General features: G+C 40.1%; 1 protein-coding gene across 1 annotated transcript; it reads left to right on the top strand.

The window, feature by feature from the left end:
* The first annotated feature begins 11,572 nt into the window (after window positions 1-11,572).
* Syt4 (synaptotagmin 4) lies at window positions 11,573-20,982 on the top strand. The gene is made up of 4 exons (NM_031693.2): window positions 11,573-11,844; window positions 14,653-15,467; window positions 17,208-17,328; window positions 18,314-20,982. Exons 1-4 carry the CDS (start codon window positions 11,811-11,813, stop codon window positions 18,619-18,621), a joined length of 1,278 nt encoding a protein of 425 aa, NP_113881.1. The 5' UTR covers window positions 11,573-11,810; the 3' UTR covers window positions 18,622-20,982.
* The last annotated feature ends 646 nt before the right edge of the window (window positions 20,983-21,628 follow it).

The following is a 21,628-nucleotide window of genomic DNA, read 5'->3' as shown; positions in this document are numbered from 1 at the left end:
TAACGTTAATACTTCCTGCGTAATGAATTCAGAACCATAGAATCTCTTTTCTGTACTGTTTTAACAACCATGGTAAATATGTTTTTGTAATTTTCCTTCTGCACATTCTTGTTAGCTGAATCTTCTATCTTTGAAATCATTTTGGGGTGAAGCGTAATGACTGTTTTTTAGGTGCTTTCTTGTAGAGGGCCGCAATAACATTCGCCACCACTAGATGGCGCTGGCTTCCACTGCGCCCCACGTGGAAGGCCCGGATAGCCTCCGCCATTACAAGATGGCGCTAGCCTTCACCGCGCCAGCCGGCTCCCTTTCAGGAAGTTAACTGTGCGCATGTGCAAGAGTGCCTTCGTGCCAGGTCTTTGCCCACTCCGGGGCGTGCCTTATGAGATCATGGGTAAACAACCAATCAGGTGTGGATACGCCGCGCTAGGGTGTATATAAGCACGCCATGTAGGCACGGCGAGGCTTCTCCTTAAGATTAAAATAAAAGTTTGGTCACAGCAAGGATTTCTATGTCCTCGCGTGTTTCTTGCCGGTGAGAGGTCGCGCGTGGGACACTTTCTGCTCTGTTTTGTGCATCTTATTTCCACTGAAATTCAAGTATGACCGTAAATTATTGATAACTTTGTTCAGCTTTCAAACACTGGTTTTAAAATTGTTTGTGGTATTATTTTCTTTGCTTAATGTTCCTTTTGATATGAAACAAACTGGGGTACTTTAAACCTGTGAGAGGTTTCATAGCTCAGCCAACAAGCTCCATTTGCTGTGTCCTACACTTGCTTGTAAATGCTATTAGGTATATTTTTGGTTATTCTCCATTTGTACTGAATTTTGCTTTCTTCTGTCAGTCATGGGAAAGTTTGAATGCTTTTAAAATTTAAAACACTTTAACTAGATTAAGCCTCTCTCTCCCTTAAATTATTGTCATATCCTATGTATATTTTGTGTTTTTTAAAGTATGCACGCACACACACACACACACACACACACACACACACACACACACACACACACACACTCTTTTCCTATGTCCTTACGTACAATCATTTCCTTTATCTAGTTGATGTTTTCTGATAATGAATTCCCTCTGTTCCTACAAATGTTTTTCTCTTACCCTTATTTTTACTAGTACAAAATTCCAAGTTGACAGCTACTCTAATTTTATATGTATTTCCATTTTAAAAATAATTCATACATAAATACTGCATTTCTATCCCTTCACCCCTCCCTGTCTCTCTCCGACTGTTTCTGTGTCCCCTACTCCCTCTCACATACATGACCTCCTTGTTATTGTTACAAAGCCCATATAAATACAGTCTGCTGAGTCCATTTCTGTTTCCGATTTGGACATGTGTTTAGGACTGACTGCTTAAGATTGGTTTACAAATGAGGGTGCTCCCTTCTGGAGAAGGCTGACTCATCCTCTCTCAGAAACCGTTTTATTTTAATTACCTATAATTCTTCAACCACGATGGGGCTTGTGAGCTTTCCCAGCAGAGGCTGGCATGTAAAGTCATGCTATGGTTGTGCCGCCATTGTTTAAGTCACCACATTGCTGGGGTTTCATGGGTGCTGCTTCCCTGTTGTGCTTAGAAGCCCTTACTTCGCAGGAGATGCTGTGGTCCTCTAGTTCTTACAACCTTTACACTTCCTTTTATATCATGTTTTATTTTAGTTTTTAAAGACTTATTTATTACATATAAGTACACAGTAGCTGTTTTCAGACACACCAGAAGAGGGCATCAGATCCCATTACAGATGGTTGTGAGCCACCATGTGGTTGCTGGGATTTGAACTCAGGACCTCTGGAAGAGCAGTCAGTGCTCTTAACCGCTGAGCCATCTTTCCAGCCCCCTATGTGATGTTTTATATATGGATCTGTCAGTTGGGTTGGGTACCCCATGGTCAACTGTTCTTTGTATTTTTAGCAGTTGTGGATCTCCACTATAGAGTGGTCTCCATCTAATGAAGGAAAAAAGCTTATGTGATGAGAACTATACTTCTCTGTGGATATAAGGGTAAGAATTTGGACTCTAATTAGGCATTATACTGGTTTTAAGGTTGTTATTCTCCTATTTTCAGGTGCCCTGCATTTTATGTAGGTGTTAAAGGAGGTTTTTTTGTTGCTTTACATACATAAGGCATATAATTTTCCTGAGGATTTAACTGTTGATGTCCAGGATGATTTATATCAGTTATCCCTGCGGTTAGTATTTTTTTTTTAAATATATGGGCTGATATTTTCAGTGGCTTTGGAAATTTCAAGGTCATCTTCTTTCTGAGGGATTGATTCTGTCTTAAATTGTCTGGTTATGCTTCCAGATCAGCAAATTCCATTATGCCATTACATTTTCCACATCCCACAACACTCAGAAGCCTGGGCTTTGTTTCCTTGCATGATTCTTCAGTTACTCTTTTGTTTATGAGAAACAGAAATTTATCTGAAAAATAAAAGTGTAATTTGTGAACTTTTAAATTACATTTATGTTCTTTTTCCTGTGTCTTGCCTTTGAGATGAAATTGTTTAACCCTCAAACGTAGCAAGAAACATCCTGAAATACTGATTTTAAGATATCGTTCTAATTAAATAAATTTATTAAAATCCAAATAAAAGTTTGTGCATGATTTTTTTATTTTTGGAAATCAGGTGTTGACCCCTTTATGAGGCAATTTACAACAAGCCCATAGTCAACATAAACCTAAATGGAGAGAAACTAAGCATTTCCACTAAAATAAGGAGTCAATGTAATCCCCATCAACATTCTAACACAATTCTTCACTGATCCTGAAAGGACAATTTTCACTGTCATATGAAAGCACACACAAAACAAAACAAAAAACAAAATGAAATAAAAAACCTCAAGATAGCTTCAACACTCCTGAATGTAAAAAAACTGCTGGATCTATCACCATTCCCAATTTCAAACACTACTATAGAGCTACAGTAGTACAAACAGTATGACATTGGCACAGAAAAGCACATTGATAGATGGAATTGAATCGAAGACAGAAATAAATCCCAATATCTTCAACCTTTGATTTTTGATAATCCAGAAAGGTACCTTGGAAGAAAAGACAAGATCTTCATTAAATGATTCTAGTCAAACTGGATGTCTATTGTAGAAGAATGCAAATAGATTCATATTGATAATCCTGTACACAACTCAACTACAAATGGATCAATGACCTAAGGCTAGAGATACCGAATTTAATAAAAGAGAAAGTGGGGAATATATTTGAACTCATTGGCATAGGAAAAGACTTCCTGAACAGAACACCATTAGCATAGGAACTGAGAACAGCAATTAATAAATGAGACCTCATAAAACCGAGAAGCTTCTTTGTTGCAAATGGCATCATTTGAGCAAAGTAGCAGGCTACAATATGAGAATTGTACATATGATAGAGGGCTAATATCTAAGTTATATAAAGAACGAACAAAAACTTCTGGACATAAAGAAAACTAATATATTAATTAAAAACAATATACATATCTAAACAGGAAATTCTCAAAAAATGAAACTCAAATGGCAGAGAAACATTTAAAGAAATGTTCAACATCCTTAGTCATCAGGGAAATGCAAATCAAAAGTACTTTGAGATTTCATTTTGTATGAGTCACAATGGCCAGGATCAATAAAACAAATGACAGCTCGCGCTGGTTAGGATGTACAGTAAGGGAACACTCTCATTCATTGCTGGTGGAAATGCAAACTTGTACAGTCATTGTAGAATCAGTGTGATGGTTACTCAGGAAGTTGGAAATTGATATATCTCAAAATTCTGCCATACCACTCGGGTATATATCTAAAGGATCCTTCATTCTATAGAGACACTCGTTCCACTGTGCTTATTGCTGGTCTATTCATAATAGCCAGAAATTGGAATTGGTGTACATATCACCAATGAATGAATGTATAAACAAATAGAGAAAATTTACATTTATACCATTCAATATTATTCAGCTGTTAAACAAAGGAAATCATGAAGTTTGTAGGTAAATGGATGGAGCTTAAAAATCATTTTGAATAAGATAGTCTAGACCCAGAAAGACAAACATGGTATGTATTCACTTATATGTGAATTATTAGCTGTTATGTCAAGCATAAGCGAGCTACAATCCATATAACCACAGAGGGACTAGAAACTAGGGAAGGGGGAAGGAAGGATCTCACTACGAAGGAGGCAATAGAAGAGATAGTTATGGATGGAGGAGGTAGGTGACTTGAACAGGAAAATCAAACAGGGACAGAGAGGGTGGTAAAGGAGAGAATACTAAAAATAAGAGCCATTGAGGGGTCACACGGAAAGCTAATACAGTAAGCACTTCCATGTATGTAGGTGATCTAAATAAATTCACAAAATCATAGGAAGACAGAGCCCCAGTTGGGCATCTCTTGCTGCTAAATGAAGTTTCCAATACTGAGAATGGTATCTCATTATCTAGTGTTGGTCAAAGATGTCCTATGGGAACCCCCAAGGATCCCGATGGTTGTCAAGGCTATTGGTTGCTCTCCACAAACTGATGGCCTGGTAAGGCCCTATTGCTGAAGACAACACACAAACAATTCATTGAACATGGAGAAGTGAAGCTGGTGCCTATCTAGAGCCTTTACCACTATGGACTAGTACTGATGGTACTGGAAAGTACTCTTTATGTTACCAAAGGAGAAAGGTAAGCACCAACCCAGCCACAACCAATTTAATCTGCAGTGGTGATGTGTCTGCAGGACATGCTGAAACAACAATGTCACAAAGCTTCTGGGAACAACTAACCATATCTGATTTGATTTAAAGTCCAGTCCGTTAGATGGAACGCATACCCTACCCTGCTTGGGTGGCCAAGAACCTGACACTAGATAGGCCAGGTTCCTAGAGGAAGGCCAAATACTACTGCTCTTCTAAGGAATGTAGCAACAAAATGACTCCTAACAGCGTCCTGCTGTACTCATAGATGGCTTTGCTCAGTCATCAACAGAGAAGCTTCAGATGGGAACAGATAGAAAGAACCACATCCAGACAGTGTGGAGAGGGAGGGTGGAGGGAGAGGGGGAAGGAGGGGGGAGGGAGAGGGGGAGGGAGAGGGGGAGGGAGAGGGGGAGGGAGAGGGGGAGGGAGAGCACTTGGAACACAAAGGTTTAAATAGGCTGTCTCCATCAAATGCCTTCCTGCAGGGCTCAAGAAACTCTGCTGAAGAGAAGGTGGAAAGAGTATAAGAGCCATTCACATGGCCTGCAGGGGTCTGTACAAGTAGAGCTGAGGGGAGAAGTGGACACCACCCCATTTGTAACCCAGAAGCTAGCTCCAATTGCATGTGTCTGTGTGACTGTGTGTGTTTCTCATGCTTTTTCTTTGGCTCCTTTTCTTCTGTTTGTTTTGTCCCATTCTGAGTTGTTCGTTTTCTTTTATTATTCCCTAGATGGCTGTTTTCCAGTCAGGGACAGAAAGGGTGTGGACCCAGATGACAGGGTGGGAGGTGGAGGAATTCTCAGAGGAATGGGGAAGGAAACCATAATCAGAATGCACAATAAGAAAAAGACTTTGCAATAAAAAAATCAAGTGTAGATATTTTTGTGTTTGTTGCACATAGATGACACATTGCTGCAGTTCTAGTTTTATTTGAGAATTAGTGACGTCCACATTAAAATGCTACCCATCCACAGTAAAGTATGAAACCCATCTTGCCTCAACATGGAGAGAGCTGTAAATGATTAGGTTAAGTTCAATAATCCAGACACTGGAAACACACACCATGTGAATTCATTGTGTACGAATTGCTGATATCAACACACTTGAAGGTAGACTGCTCATTGCCAGATCAGAGGCAGGTTGATGGATGGGTATTAACTTTTAGCCCTAAACTAGTATATTTTTAGTCCCATTCTGAATACCTATCCTCATTCCCACTGACAACTGTAAATGTTATCCCTCATCAAAAAAGCTCACTCTGCAGCATTTAGAGATGGTCACAGAAATACACAACCAGTTAAAACAAAGAACAACTGAATGGGGAGTTTCCAACCCCAGCTGTTACGTCTACAATACAACCCCACACCTAAGGTTCAGAGAACATTGCTAGGATAAGGGGTCAGAAGATCCTACTGTTAGTGTCGTCTGTATTTGATAGGGAAGCTGCACCCATGCAATTTCAACAAAAGGAAATGCAGGGACAAAGAGTGGAACAGAGACTGAAGGAAAAGCCATCCAGAGACTGCCCCACCTAGGGATTCATCCATCTGCTGACACAAAACCCAGTCACTATTTCTGATGCCAAGAAGCACTTGCTGGCAGGATCCTGGTATAACTGTCCATGAGAGGCTCTGCCAGAGCCTGACCAATACAAAAGCAGATGCTCACAGCCAACCACTGGACTGAGCGTGGGGACCTCAGTGGAGGAATTAGGGGAAAGACTAGAGGAACCGAAGGGGTTTGTAACTCCATAGGAAGAACAACAATATTAACCATTCTCCCCCAGAGCTCCCAGGGACCAAACCAGCAACCAAAGAGTACACATGGAGGGACCCATGGCTCCAGCTGCATATGTAGCAGAGGATGGCTTTATCTGGCATTGATGAGAGAGGAGGGCCTTGATTCTGTGGAGGCTTAATGCCCCAGTGTAGGGGAATGCTAGGGTGGTGAGGCAGGAGTGGGTGGGTAGTTGGGGCAACACCATCACAGAAGCAGGGGAAAGAGGGGATGGGATAGGGGCTTTGTGAAGGGGAAACAGGGAAAGGGGATAACGTTTGAAGAGTAAATAAATAAAATAATCAATAAAAAGAAAAGGGATATAAATTGAAAATAATTATTGCCCTCTACTAATTATATGATCTTATATGTCAAAGACTTTAAAGACTTACTATTTTTTAAAATAGTAAGATAAAAAAGTATTAAAAATGCAGTAGGTGTTCTATATAACAATTAATATGATAAGAGAAAAATCACAGAAGAAATCCAATTCACAGTAGAATAAAAATGGAAATAAAAATAACCACAGACATGAAAGATATATGCAGTAAAAATTTTAACTGGAGAAAGAAGTTGAAGAAAACACCAGATAATGGGAAGACCTCTCATCTCCATGGGGTGTAAGAATTTCTGTAGTAGAACTGGCTACATTAATCAAAATGCCATTTTCATCATTTCATCATTTAGCTACTTTTCTATTGCTACATAGATACAGCATGACCAAGGCAACTTGCAAAAGAGCAAATTTAATTGGAGGATTGCTTAGAGTTTCAGAGGGTGAGTCCATGAGCATCGTGGTGGGCAGTGTGGCAGCAGGTAGGCAGGCATGGATCCGAAGTGGTAGCCAAGAACTTATATCCTGATCAGGAAGAAGAAGAAGAGGAGGAGGAGGAGGAGGAGGAGGAGGAAAAGGAGGAGGAGGAGGAGGAGGAGGAGGAGAGAGAGAGAGAGAGAGAGAGAGAGAGAGAGAGAGAGAGAGAGAGAGAAAGAGAGAGAGATATGATAGACAGACAGACACACAGATAAATATATACTGAGCCTGGCCAAAGCCCACCAATTGCATCTAACAAGGCCATGCTTCCTAATCCTTTCCCAAACAGTCTGACCAACTAGGGCCCAAGCATTCAAACATATAAGCCTATAACAGTCAATTTATTCAAACCACCATGCTTTTCAATAATAGCTTTTTAAAGAAAAACAGAAATAGGAAAATACTTCTCAAATTAATGTAGAAGCACAAAAGACCTAGTATAGTCAAAGACATCCTGAGATAAATAACAGTGGTAGGAGGATTATAACAGCTGATCTTGAATTATAATATGGGAGCTATAGTAACAGAAACTCCATGGCACAAAATCCAGTGGAGTAGAACAGATATAGACCTTAATGTAAAGCTTGACTCTTTGAAACTCCAACAGGAAATCATAAAGACACTTTGGTAGCAAAAACAGAGCTAGGTATGTATATAATATGAACCTTCCCATTTGTGTCAGATGCAGCATTCTTTTTTATTTTTTAAAATTCACTTTACATCCCAATCACAGTCCCCTTCCCTCCCCTCTTCCCAGTCCACCCTTAGTAATCCCTCTCCCCTTACTCCCTCCTTACCCTTGGCTACCACTCCACCCTGGGGCATCTTGTCCCAGCAGCTCTAGGTACATCTGCACCCGTGGGCCCATCCAGGTAGTCTAAGTGTGGGGAAAGGGATCCAATGGCAGGGAACAGAGGCCGAGATAGACCCTGTTCCTCTTGCTAGGGGACCCATATGAACACCAAGCTGCACACTTGCTACAAGTGTGTAGAGGTGTGTAGAGCCTGCATGTTTCCTGGTTGGTAGCCCAGGCTCTGTGAGCTCCCATGCTCCCAGGTTTCTTGACCCTGTGGATTTTCTTGTGGTGTCTCTGACCTCTCCAGGTTGCTCACTTGTATCCCCGAGTCTTCATAAGACCCTCCAGGCTCTTCCTGATGTTTGGCTGTGTGTCTTTTATTTGCCTCCATCCAGTGCTGGATGAAGCCTCTCAGAGGACAGTTTTGCTAGGTTCCTTCTGCAAGCGTAGCAGAGGATCATTAATAGTGTCAGCATTGGCTCTCTCACATGGAATGGGTCTCTAGTCGGGGCAGTCATTGGATGGCCATTTGCCCAATCTCGGCTCCATCTTTATCTCTGCACATTTTGTAGGCGGGGCAAATTTGGGGTTGAACTTTTTGTGGGTGTATTGACGTCCTCCCTACCTCCTCTGGAAGTCATACCTGGCTACAGGAGTGGTGGCTACTTCAGTGTCTATATTTCCCTCAGGTAGGAATCGAAGCTAGGGTCACCCCACAGACTCTGTATCCTCTCCTGTCTCAGGATTAGAGCCAGTATTCTTTTTTTTTTTTCACTTTTTTTTAAATTAACTTGAGTATTTCTTATTTACATTTCGAATGTTATTCCCTTTCCCGGTTTCCGGGCCAACATCCCCCTAATCCCTCCCCCTCCCTTTCTTTATGGGTGTTCCCCTCCCCACCCTCCCCCCATTGCCGCCCTCCCCCCCAACAATCACGTTCACTGGGGGTTCAGTCTTAGCAGGACCAAGGGCTTCCCCTTCCCCTGGTGCTCTTACTAGGCTATTCCTTGCTACCTATGAGGTCAGAGTCCAGGGTCAGTCCATGTATAGTCTTTGGATAGTTAAAGCCAGTATTCTTAATAAAATGACTTGGAACATTGAAGCAATCATTCATTTTTCTATGATGAGCTATCCAGTCCACTCCAGATACCAAAAAAGTGTGTATAACCAATCTGAGTATTAACAAAACTTACTGAGGATCAGTTTAATATTTCACACACTTTTAAACTTTTCATTTGACTAGCGGAATTATCTTAATGTATCAACCAATATTTCTGAATAAGGGAATGCTAAAACATAAAATGTATATCATAAACTATAGATTGTACACATCTACCTTCATATTAAATTAAATCAAATTAACTGAATGACTTATCAATTAAATATACCTGAATTAAAAAAAAAACCCTAAGTTGAATTCAAGGGTTTTACTAATTGTTTCTGCAAGCTTAGTATGTGCAGACATTTGCAGTGTGAAGGACACACTCTGAAGTAAACACTGCTGGTGGGACAGAACCTTCTGCTTCCCAGGACTGGAATTGTTTAAGGTTGTGTGTTTTGGGTGGCAAAAGGCTGGTTACCTAGCAACAACCCCTCGTGCTGCAAGAATCAGATTGGGCAATGTCAGCAAATTGATTGCTAGTTTGCTAGATCTGAAAGAACAATGCAACAATGTGGTAGGGCACAGTTCTCAATCAGAGATTTCCAGGATTTTCTCTGTGGATTCCACTCTTAATCTGATGCTGCTTGAACCTTGTCTAGGGATGGTATAAATGCTAAAGTGATATTTATCAAATGAAAAAGAAAGTTCGGGTTTTGATTAATGGTATTTATTTTCAGTTTGCTTTTAAAGCAAGTAATGAAAAAGGAAGGGGTTGAGTTTTGGGGAAATACTGTTTAAAGAATCTAGGCAGGTTTTATACACCATTTTACCATATGAAGCTATAGTTAATGAAGTAATAATTTTAATATGACATACACAGACTATATTTTTGTTTATGACAAATGAGCCTAATCGTATGTTAAACGACTTAGATGGGAAACATACTTTAATGCAATTTATATATGATCAGATTACTGTGAAACGCATCACAAGTTAATGCCCGTCTCACGGAACAGAGCGCTTCAGCTGGTGCATGCATAGGGCTGAGAAGGCAGCTACCCTGAGTGTTTGGGTTGCTTAGGACATTAGCACTGTCACTGCCATGGGAACATGACACACAATGACTTAGTTTCTGTGTTTTCATAGCATGAGTACGTGAGGTTTAAAAAAAGTCTATTCAAAGAAACACTTCAGTGCCAAGTGTGTGGGAGCTGGTAGAAAGGAAAGAAAAGAGGCTTTGACTTAGAAAATTTTCCATGATGCAGAGGGCTGAAACCAGTGCCTTCCCAGACACACTGCTGGCGCTTGGGGCAGCCGTTTGCCACTGCGCAGACATCTGTCTCATGTACAGTAGTATTCTGAGACAACCTCATGCCTCAGCGTCATACATCACAGCACATACTCAATTTCACTTGTTTATTGAATTCCAGAGCAAAGGGGTGTGTGTGTGCGTGTGTGTGTGTGTGTGTGTGTGTGTGTGTGTGTGTGTGTGTGTGTGTATGTGTAAAACATTAAACGAGAGGTGGAAATTACAGCTATGTTTCTTCTTTATAAATCTGCTAAGTGTTTGTTTTTAAAAAAGTAATACCCTTAAGATTCAAATTAATCAAAATACGACACCGTATTTTTTTTCCTTCAGATCCTCATTCCAGATAGCAGTCCTTTGAAAGTAACTAGTAACAATATTATTTCAGATTTGGTCCAATTCTTGTTATTTGTTTGAAGAAACCTATTAGAGGCCAGAACATTTGACTGTAAATATTACTATATCAGCAGTGTCCAAATATTTAAAGTCATGTCTGAGAATAAATTTAAACAGTTAGAATTAATTCCATCTATTCCCAAGAGTGTTAACTGGTCAGATGTCAAATATTAAAAGGAAAATAGCTGACAGGCCAGAAAGCAGCAAGGACGTCACCCTAAATAGACTATAAACTGATAGTAAGTACATGGTTATTTTTAATATAACAATTTGTAGTGGATTTCCTCCAAATGTGATAAGTATGGCATGCATGCAATAGTTTACAGAATAATTTAAGAAATTCGTCTTACAGTGGGTCATTTGACTTGGAGACTTCCTTCTCTTTACTCTGTATTCCTTTTATAAATTATGATAGTCTGATAAGTAGGACCCGTTTATTTTAATGTCTGTATATCATCAGGAGAATCTTGGCTTAAGTACTGTCAAAGATACATTTCCGGACGCATCTCCGTGTGGCTCCGAGTCTAACAGAATAGCATGGTTAAAATCTAGTAGCCCAACAGTTAAAATAATTGGTGAATGTGCGCTGAATCCTCAAGAGAGGAGGGAGGGTGCCAGAAGGAGGGCGAGGAGGAGCGGCTGGAGGGAGGAGGGGGAGGGCAGGTGCTGATTTCAGCCCTGTAGCGTCAGGATTGCGTCAATTCGGGTTTCAGCCACGTCTGGAGTCTCGGAGACAAGCTTTTCAGAAGACCCAACAGGAACAGGGCAGGGTGGCACATTGCTGATAGAGAGCGCGGACCTTCCTCCAGCCCCTCCCGCTGCCGCTGCCGGTCCCCGGATCCCCCGTGTTTCCCCTGGAAGCCTTGTTTCAGGGTCCTTCCAGGTGAATCTGCCTGGAGTTCTTTCAGCACCTCGGACAGAGCACGCAGAAAACATGGCTCCTATCACCACCAGCCGCGTGGAATTCGGTGAGCAAGTTGCTGAACTTGGGGCTGTGGCTTGGCTCAGGGGCTGTGCTGTGCTTTGCTCTCTACTGGATGTTGAATATGTATATTTTCAAGTAGCTAATCTGAAGGGAAGACGAGAACAGCAGATGGTTAATTGTGGCTTACTTCCTTCTCTTGGTATTTCCTTAACATTGCCGTGTGATTTCACCTTCCAGAAGTTCCCGAATGTTCACGCGGCTCTGTAAGCTGCACCCAGAGCTGAGGAAAGAAAAGAACATCTGTTGTTAGAATACTGCTTTATTTATTTTCTGGATGGTTCCTATTTGTGTGTAAATCTTTTAGGAAAAGCTACATACGCGTTTGGTTACGTAAGAGTTGATATGGCATAAAATAACTTGTATGTTGAGGGTTTGAGATGAGTGTTCTATTTCGCTGTCATAAATTTCTCTGCTATGCTTTCCTGCATCCCTGAAGAATGTTGCCAATGACAGATAAAATTCCGTGATACTGTAGTTCTGGGTACTTTACAACAACCGGCTTCGGCCTATTTCTTGTCTCTGGTTGAGCTTTCTGGAGTCCAGCGCTGTACAGTTACAAGTAAAAGCCGCTCAAAACTTGGCTTAGAGCTGCTGCTTTCTGGATTGCTTTTCCTGTTCAGATTCCAAAATTTTGTGACTATGATCTCCTTGTCTGCCTCAGTGAATAAATTAGACATACCTTTTAGAAAATCAATGGACATGTCTAGATCCAATTATATTCTAGTGGGAAAAGATCAGGGTTTTATCTGTGTTTTTAGGTTAAAGGATGAAGAAATTATTGAGAGTATCTCTAATGTATGATAATTGTGACTAATAAGAGTGGTGAGGACATAATCTGTGCTCTCAAAAGCTAAATACAGTACCAGTAGTTACATTAGCAAAATAGGAGCCCATACTATCTTGGGTGTTGTGAATATTAGATAAAATAAAATATTCATAAATGATTTTCTCAGTCTTTCATCTTGGATTTGTGTGTGTGTGTGTGTGTGTGTGTGTGTTTGTGTGTGATATTTACAGTCAGTTACTGATTTGAAGTCAGAAATTTTCTCACAGTGGGGTATTTTCAGAGACTACCCTTGTGAGAATGTTTCCTTAGTTGTCTGTCTACTTAGAAATAATGACTTTAACTGCTTTTATTGTTCTTATATTGGCTGACGAATTTCTTAGTTCCAGAGTTTGCTTTTGTTGCCTTGCCCTGCGTTATTAGATTGTGTGTGTGTGTGTGTGTGTGTGTGTGTGTGTGTGTGTGTGTGTGTGACAAAGACTTGAATAGAAGGGAAAGAAGCTGATACTGTTTGGCTGATTAACTCACTCTTCTTTCTCATATTCTTCCTCCTCTCCTTTCTCCTCCTCTTCTTCCCCTCTCCCTCCTCCTCCTCTCCCTCCTCCTCCTCCTCCTCTCCCTCCTCCTCTTCTTTCTTCTAGGTAGCATTCACTTTTTTCTATTTAGAAGGTTCAAAGCTTCACTTTATCTTTACAAGGATTCAGTTTATTCATAGAATTAAGTTATAGATTTTATATTTAACCTCAGATGCTTCTCTTACTGTGTCTCCATCTGACTTCCTTTGAGTTCACTTTTAGGATTCTGAAGTAGATGAGAAGATTATTTAGGAGACGGAGAAGAGATGTAAAGATTCCTCTTCTTGGTCTTAGAAAGTATTAACCCTTTTTGGGCTGGGACTTTTATGCTTTGTATTCTCTATTTAAAATAAAACCCAGATAAAATAGAGGTAAATGTACATTACACTTTACCTGCTCTGTTCACTTTATGCTAAAGGCTCACTTAGTTGTGTCACTGTGTCAGACATACAAGCAGTGTTACAACTACTGAACATGTGCTTGCGTGTTAAATGATATGTGCTTCATGTACAGTCACTGTTGGCATGCCACCGAATGCCAATGACTTAATCTGTTCTAAGTTAAGAGAACAATGGCATTTCAATTCTATTACCCTTTGCCATATAGAAATATGCAAGGATAAAATTGAACTCTAAATTACCTATACTCACTCCACACTCACAGTTTGAGAATGATTATGACCACATTATTCTGTTTAACCCACATAGATTAACTTTGGGTAATTCAGTGCTTGAAGGATTTTAGGTTCATATATACAAGGGGATTGTAATGTTATAAATTAATTACATGCCATTACCATACTATGGATGTTATTTTACTGTCTTTTTACCTTATTAAGAAATGTTTTTTTATCATGTCCTACAACTAGAATGGACATTTTAATAAGTTTATAACAATAGCCAATGGCCATGCTTTTTTCCCCATCAGTTTTTAGTTGTGTGGACTACTGTCTTTAAGGTATTCTTTTTTGTTTCCTGCCTGAATTCTGGGTGAATAAAGATATAGGGGAGTGTGTGTGTGTGTGTGTGTGTGTGTGTGTGTGTGTACGTGTGACACTGATGATTGATTTTGGAAAGCCCCCAAATATAACAATTATACTTCCTCATATTATTGTAAACCTGAGTTAAACAAAGCCAGGGTGAGAATATCAAACATGACCCTGCGTTTATTCCAGATACACTTTCATTTATTTATGAGAATCTACTGAAGTGAAGGTGTTTCAAATCATAATGTATTTTTATGCATGTCACATAGGGCTATGTTTAGATCTCAAGTTAGTGGGAAACGTCACTATTGCTCATGCCGAGAACTGTGGGGAAGTAATTCAATCTTCCCAATTTTCAGCAGGGGCTAGGTCTATTACGTTTTCCCTATAGTCTCCCCCTTCAATTCTGATCCTTTAATGTATGCCATTGGTCAATTGGTTTTTCAGATGAAATTCCCACAGTGGTGGGCATCTTCAGTGCTTTTGGCCTGGTCTTCACTGTGTCTCTCTTTGCCTGGATCTGCTGCCAGAGAAGATCCGCTAAGTCCAACAAGACTCCTCCATACAAGTTTGTGCACGTGCTTAAAGGAGTTGATATCTACCCAGAAAACCTAAGTAGCAAAAAGAAGTTTGGAGGAGATGACAAGAGTGAAGCAAAGCGTAAAGCAGCTTTGCCTAACCTTTCCCTGCACCTTGATCTCGAGAAACGAGACCTCAATGGCAATTTCCCCAAAACCAACCCCAAAGCTGGCAGCTCTTCTGATCTGGAAAATGTCACCCCAAAGCTCTTTCCGGAGACGGAAAAGGAGGCCGTCTCCCCTGAGAGCTTGAAGTCCAGCACTTCCCTCACTTCAGAGGAGAAACAAGAGAAGCTGGGCACTCTCTTCTTGTCTCTAGAGTACAACTTCGAGAAGAAAGCATTTGTGGTGAACATCAAGGAAGCCCAGGGCTTACCAGCCATGGATGAACAATCCATGACCTCTGACCCATACATCAAGATGACAATCTTACCAGAGAAGAAGCACAAAGTGAAAACCAGAGTGCTGAGGAAGACGCTGGACCCCGTGTTTGACGAAACCTTCACATTCTATGGGGTCCCTTATCCCCACATCCAAGAGCTGTCCCTGCACTTCACCGTCCTGAGTTTTGACAGGTTCTCAAGAGATGATGTCATTGGAGAAGTCCTCGTTCCTCTTTCAGGGATTGAATTGTCAGACGGGAAAATGTTAATGACCAGAGAGATCATCAAGAGAAATGCTAAGGTAATTCCATAAGCATCTAGGTATCTACAAGGACTGTTTAGTGTAGGGTTTTAAAAAATGTCTATGGTATTTTCATTCCAATCATGGGTTGGCACACATTATCCTTAATTACCGTGGGCAATAGTAAACAGAGACCAAGGGACTAGAGAGGGCAAAAGGATGTTTAACCCACAACTGAAACGCTCAAGCAGTCTTTGTGGTAAAAAAGTAAGAGAACGTACTTCATGACAGTTATGCTTCTTTCGTGTAAAAGGCATTTAAGTATTTTGAAAAAGACTGCTACTTTAAGATTCACTTGTGCGCCTCTTAGCATATGTTATTGAGGTGTTTTGGTTCAGAGTAACTGAATTTGAAACTGAGATGAAAACTTAAGCCAGTTCTTTCTCAGGATGTGGTATTCAAATGCACTTTTAATGAAATTGCTTTCAGACTAGGGGTTGTCCTGCCGACTTCCGGATGTCCGTTTTTATTTGCTGCATACAGGAAGTGTGTTACCCTGCCATCTGACTTGGACTCCTTTGAAAGATCTTGGATAATTGGGAAATGACATTACATCAATTTAGCAAAGAAAATCCTTTCCTGCTTTAAATATAAACTGCACTGACCCTAATCGTGGTGTTTCAGAATGACTTGCCACAACTTAAGAAAACAACAGCCACATTACTTATGCTTTTTTAAAAATCACAATATTTTAGAGTTAAAAATATCTTTAGAACGTTTTGTAATCGTTTTCCTGTCTTGTATGTACTGACAGCAGTGAAATTCAGGCCCAGAGAGGTGCACAGCTTGTCTGAGGCACCTGACTGATTGGGGCCCATGAGGATCAAAGAGCTTAGTGACTGTTTCTTGCTTTCCTTGGTCTGCCTTTTTGTACAACTGCTTGGTTTTGGCGATTTTCTTCAGCTTTAGCTCTTTTTGTTGGACTGTTTTTTTTTTTTTTTTTTTTTTTTTAGCCGTTCTCAAGTATAAGCAAGTCCCGTGTTACTGTTTTGTTAGTTTTAGTTAAAGCTTGCACGAGTCACATTCTTAGCTGTCTTAGGTAATGCCTTTCATATAAAACTAAATATGAGTAGCCTTCAATGAAAGCATCTGTTACTGCCTCAAACCAAAATTTTAAAGTTTCAGTCAATTCTCTCAAGCATTTAAATTTATTTATTTTGTCCTTGGATGGAAAGAGACTGTGACTATGAAAGGACAAGAATTCTAACTGTATCATGTCCCTGGTCCAGAATCATTGTTAGATGCAGAATAAATTTTCCTTGGCTTGAGTTCAAATGCCACTAAAGCCAATAGTCAAGAATTTAAAATAAAATAAAATATCAACCATGTGATCCTATACATATTAGTTGATAAGATTATGTATTTTATGACTTTGAAGATTAGAGGTGTCATTAAATATCAAAAGCCAAAAAAAAAGGGAAAAAAAAGAAAAAGCCAACCCTCTGGAAAGTATAATATAATACCCTTCAAAACATGTGTTAAGTACTGGGTGTGGTCAAATCTTTGCAAATTTTAGCATTCTGCAGTACCTGAAACAACCACAAGATGGCAGGCAATGGTTTTAATCATTATGGAGCGGCACAAAAGCAGTTTCTGAGATTTCTTAGCCTGTTAAAATTAAAAAAAAAAAAAAGGGAACATGGCATTAAAATAACAAAGCTATTATGTTGCTGTATGTTTTGTGATGAGAGTACGAAAGCTGAAGATTAAAACTACGTCCACGGTGTTTCTCTTTGTTAGAAGTCTTCTGGACGGGGTGAACTTCTGGTCTCCCTCTGTTATCAGTCCACTACAAACACGCTCACTGTGGTTGTCTTAAAAGCGCGGCACCTACCGAAATCTGATGTGTCTGGACTTTCAGGTAAGTACGCTTCTGAAATACTGGAGTTCGGTCTCTTAACTGTCTAACCTATTTCAAGCAAAGACAAATGAAGAGGACAAATGAAGCCCTAGTATTGCTCAGAAAGAGTTGAAGTTTTGCATTTCACAGAGTTTACTCATCTGCATCTTTAATGACCTCATTACTTTTCTTCTAATAGTGTATGTGCTTTAAGAATTACATTTTAGTTTTGAATAAATCTGAAAAATAGAAACGTTTGTTGTAGACTGTAATAAGAAAACGAGCTAAGTTATGGGTTGAAATGATCTTAGTTAAAATAGTCTCCTTTCTGCTTCTTAGTGTACTATCTTTTATATCTCTTAAGCACTAGAGCAATTGGGCACAATGATACTTGAGGGGCATTTTGAAAACTAGAAATATACATTTTAATAAAGAATCACATAGTGGTATTGTTATTATTTGGTTGTAGAAATTGATGATGGGTTCTTAAAACTTGGGATCATGAAGATACATAGCATATGTACAGTAATCAAAAACAGTTAATTGCGTGATAGAGAAAGTCACATGATTCCGTAAGAGTGTTACAGGAAAGAACAACTCTGGTAACCACCTGCAGAAAACCTAAAGGGCAGGTATTTGACCAGTATGGTTTCCAAATCCCTGTTTAGCAAGCACCCACCCAGAGACAGGCTCACCACAGCCCCAAGTGAGAGAGCTCAGACAGGGAAAGGTTTGCCTTCCCCTCAGTTTATGCAATTCATTATTAGTAGGCAGTGAGCAGCGTCCTCTATCTTCCCTGACATCAGTCAAGGACTGGTTTCTATTCTTCATTATTTTCAATTTAATTTAAAAGAGGAGAGTGAAACTTATTCTCACTTCCCATCTGTTTAGACTTGTTTATGTTGTAAGATCCTCATTTCCATTGTCCTGGGGTGCCATGTCCTCTAAGGAGGCCAGCCCTGCAGCTCACTGTTGCCAACATAACATTTGTTGTATACCATTGCAGATCCCTACGTCAAAGTGAACCTGTACCATGCCAAGAAGAGAATCTCTAAAAAGAAGACTCATGTGAAAAAGTGCACTCCCAACGCAGTGTTCAACGAACTGTTTGTCTTTGATATTCCTTGTGAGAGTCTTGAAGAAATAAGTGTTGAATTTTTAGTTTTGGATTCTGAAAGGGGATCCCGAAATGAGGTGATCGGGCGGTTGGTCCTGGGTGCCACAGCAGAAGGAAGTGGTGGGGGGCACTGGAAGGAGATCTGTGACTTCCCCAGGAGACAAATTGCTAAGTGGCATATGCTCTGTGATGGTTAGCTTCCTGGCCACCAGCTACAACTTAAAGGTTTTTACTAGGCGAGAAGCAATTTTCTTTCTTATACGCGATTGTAAGCTTGTGGCCCAGCAAGCTACTTTACTATTTATTTGTTTTGGTTAGAAGTGGATTAAATTAGTAGACCAGAAGATAGCTGTAAATGTGTATTATGATAATTTCCTCTTTTATTAGAGGCGTTGGCCAAGTTTTCATAAGATACTGTTTCCCTCTGTGTGTATTAAGTGGGCCAACCAAGCCTGTTATGAGCATTCTAGCTTAACCTCAAGTCACAGATGTGTGTTGTGGGTGATTTCATTTTTTGCCTTGGTAGTGGAAATCAGGTGATTGTTAAGAGTTAAAAGTGGGAACCACACCTTTTTTGTATGAAAATTAATCCATGTTTCTTCAGGTTGGGGAGATAGGTTTTATTTAAATCCAAAGATATTTCCAAAATGTCCTCAAGTCTGTTTTTTAGTTAACTATGTCATGTACAAATGATTGTCTTATATATTAGTGTATGCTGTCATTTCCACTGTAATTATTTGATACAATCTCATCATAAAAGGGGTAGCTTAGGTTCATTTCATAAAGACAGCAAAGAAGTTGAGAAATTAATTTATTAAAGGGCTGAATTGAAGAACACTGTGGTTAAAATGAGATTTTTTTTGTTCCATCCCATGTGAGTCATGTAAAATTTAACTTCACCTAAGAACCATGGTCTTGAATTATTCACTGCCTGTCAGAAGCCTCAGTGTGGCCTAAGATACTCCTACTTACCTTTGTGAAGTTGTCAGACTATTTAGTGGGAAAAAAAAACAAACCTAAGCTAGAATTTCAGTTAGGAATACAGTTGTTTTTTATATAAAAATCTATCAGTGTACAAGTGTATTTTCAAGATTGTCTTTCCCCCTCACAGTGGACATGGCCACCTAAGTTTTTTAACTTATTCTTTCCCAGGAAGAACTAAGCTATTTAAAAAGGAACGAAAGAAAAGAAAAGAAAAACTTGTGAAATTCATGGTCAGGTTGAAGTCAACCACATTATGTAAAAGACTGAGACAAGAAAAGAGTAAGCCTTTCAGAATTTACAAATATTCACAAAATATAGTTAGGCTGTAAAAATGGCAGACAGTATGTTCTCCAACTGTCTTTGGGGACCAGTTCGTTCTGAGCTGTTATTTTTAAGATAGCTTAAAGAATCGTGTCTCGTGCCACTCCCCAATGCTAAGTTCTGAAATTCTTGCGAAACTTGTGCAAGGCAAGCAGATTTCTGGCATTTCCTGGGAAGACTTAGTTCAATGGTGATGTCTTTATATTTGAGTCATTGGAGACTCATGAGGGTGACTTAGGTCCAGCCAAATTATTAAATATGCGAGTTAGAGGTAATGTCTACTGGAAATTTTACCTTCGAGTCAAGTTTTGTGTCAGTGCTTTGGCATTTTTGAGAATGTGTTTGATATCACAGTGTTTGTAAATTCAATGAAAATGTATTTCCGAACCACTTGTCCGTGCTTTTTATGACTACAACAAAAGTCCGACTTTCTATAAGGAGATATATCTCATTCTGTTTGTACAAAAGACTTTACGCTTTCCCCACACTCATCGTCATCCAGTGACAATGTCATCTGTCATCTCTGCCTACTCAGCAGGCTGAGACTATCATGGAGTGAGCTGCGGTCGTGTGGAGTTGGGGAGGCCACTCGCCTCCATATGTGTGTACATTTGATGTCATAGGCCATGGGATGTAGTGTAGCTCGGAGCTCTAATGTCAAGAGGCACCATTTCCAAGTATCCTACGGAGCGGCAGGAAGTTGATGGTGATCCAGTTTACAGGATGTTTATTGGAAAAGGATTTTGTTTTTTTTTAAAAGAGAACAAATCTGACAACAAATACTTTTAAAATTGTAAATAGTTTTACGATTTAAAGTGTTTTGACGGTGTAAGTCGATTGAAACTATTTATGGCTGGTTTTAAGGGAAAAGAAGAGAACCGCAAAGAAAGGAGAAAAGCAAGAAAAATATTGAAACAGGCAGGGAGATATGTGATCTCATTACTTCTGAAAATTGTACTGTTTATAGTGTATTACAGTATCAACGTGAATATCCAATTCTGCTAAATTTCCTGCACTGTATTAAACATGTAAATTAACTTTTTTGTCTGCTTAGCCAGTCTAACCACCCGGACAGGGAGGTTGCCATGTCTGAAGAACTGTGTGATTCAGTGATGACTTGTTCTGACTTGTTGTAGTTCAGTAGTGTTCAGGAGGAAAGCATGGTGTAAGGGAGATGCTGTCTGTCCCTTTGTGCCAGCACTGTATGTTTGCAAGACACGAATAAACTGCCGCTTTTGCCCAAACGATCTCAACCAGGCATTTCCTGCCGATGACTCTGTCCTAAATGCTTTTTTCTTGCTTTCTGAGTTTTTATCTGTTCCTGATAGACCACTCCCATAGCTTAGGGAATACAAGATCTTTCATGTTGGAACTCGGAATTTTGTCTGATTTTTGACAGCCATCTGGGGGGAAGATATGCATACCCAAAAGTGAGAAGCCCAATTCTTTTTTTTTTTTTCTTGTTTTTTTGACACAAGGTTTTTCTGTGTAGTCTGGGCTGTCCAGGAATATGCTCTGTCACAGCCTCTTTCTCCTCCCAATATCCCCTCACACAGCCTTCTCTCACCCCCTCCACTTCTCCTCTTATGAAGAGGGGGTCCCCTCCACTCCCTGGGTACCAACCCACCCTGCACATCAAGTCTCTGGAAGACGAGGCACATCCTTTCCCACTGAGGCCAGACGAGGCAGCCCAGTTAGGGGAGCAGGATCCCCAGGCAGGTACAGAGTTAGGGATAGCCTCTGCTTCCATTTTTGGGAGACCTGAATGGAAACTAAGTTGCACATTTGCTCCCCAAGTGTGGGGTGGGCCGCCTAGTTCCAGCCCATGTACACTTTTCCTTGGTAATTCAGTTTCTTGGAACACCCAAAGGTCCAGGTTAGTTGACTCTGTTGGTCTTT

This window comes from Rattus norvegicus, chromosome 18, assembly GCF_036323735.1.
Source record: "Rattus norvegicus strain BN/NHsdMcwi chromosome 18, GRCr8, whole genome shotgun sequence".
Lineage (NCBI taxonomy): Eukaryota > Metazoa > Chordata > Mammalia > Rodentia > Muridae > Rattus > Rattus norvegicus.
Note: the sequence above shows the minus strand (reverse complement) of the source record. Positions and strands in the feature narration are given on the sequence as shown.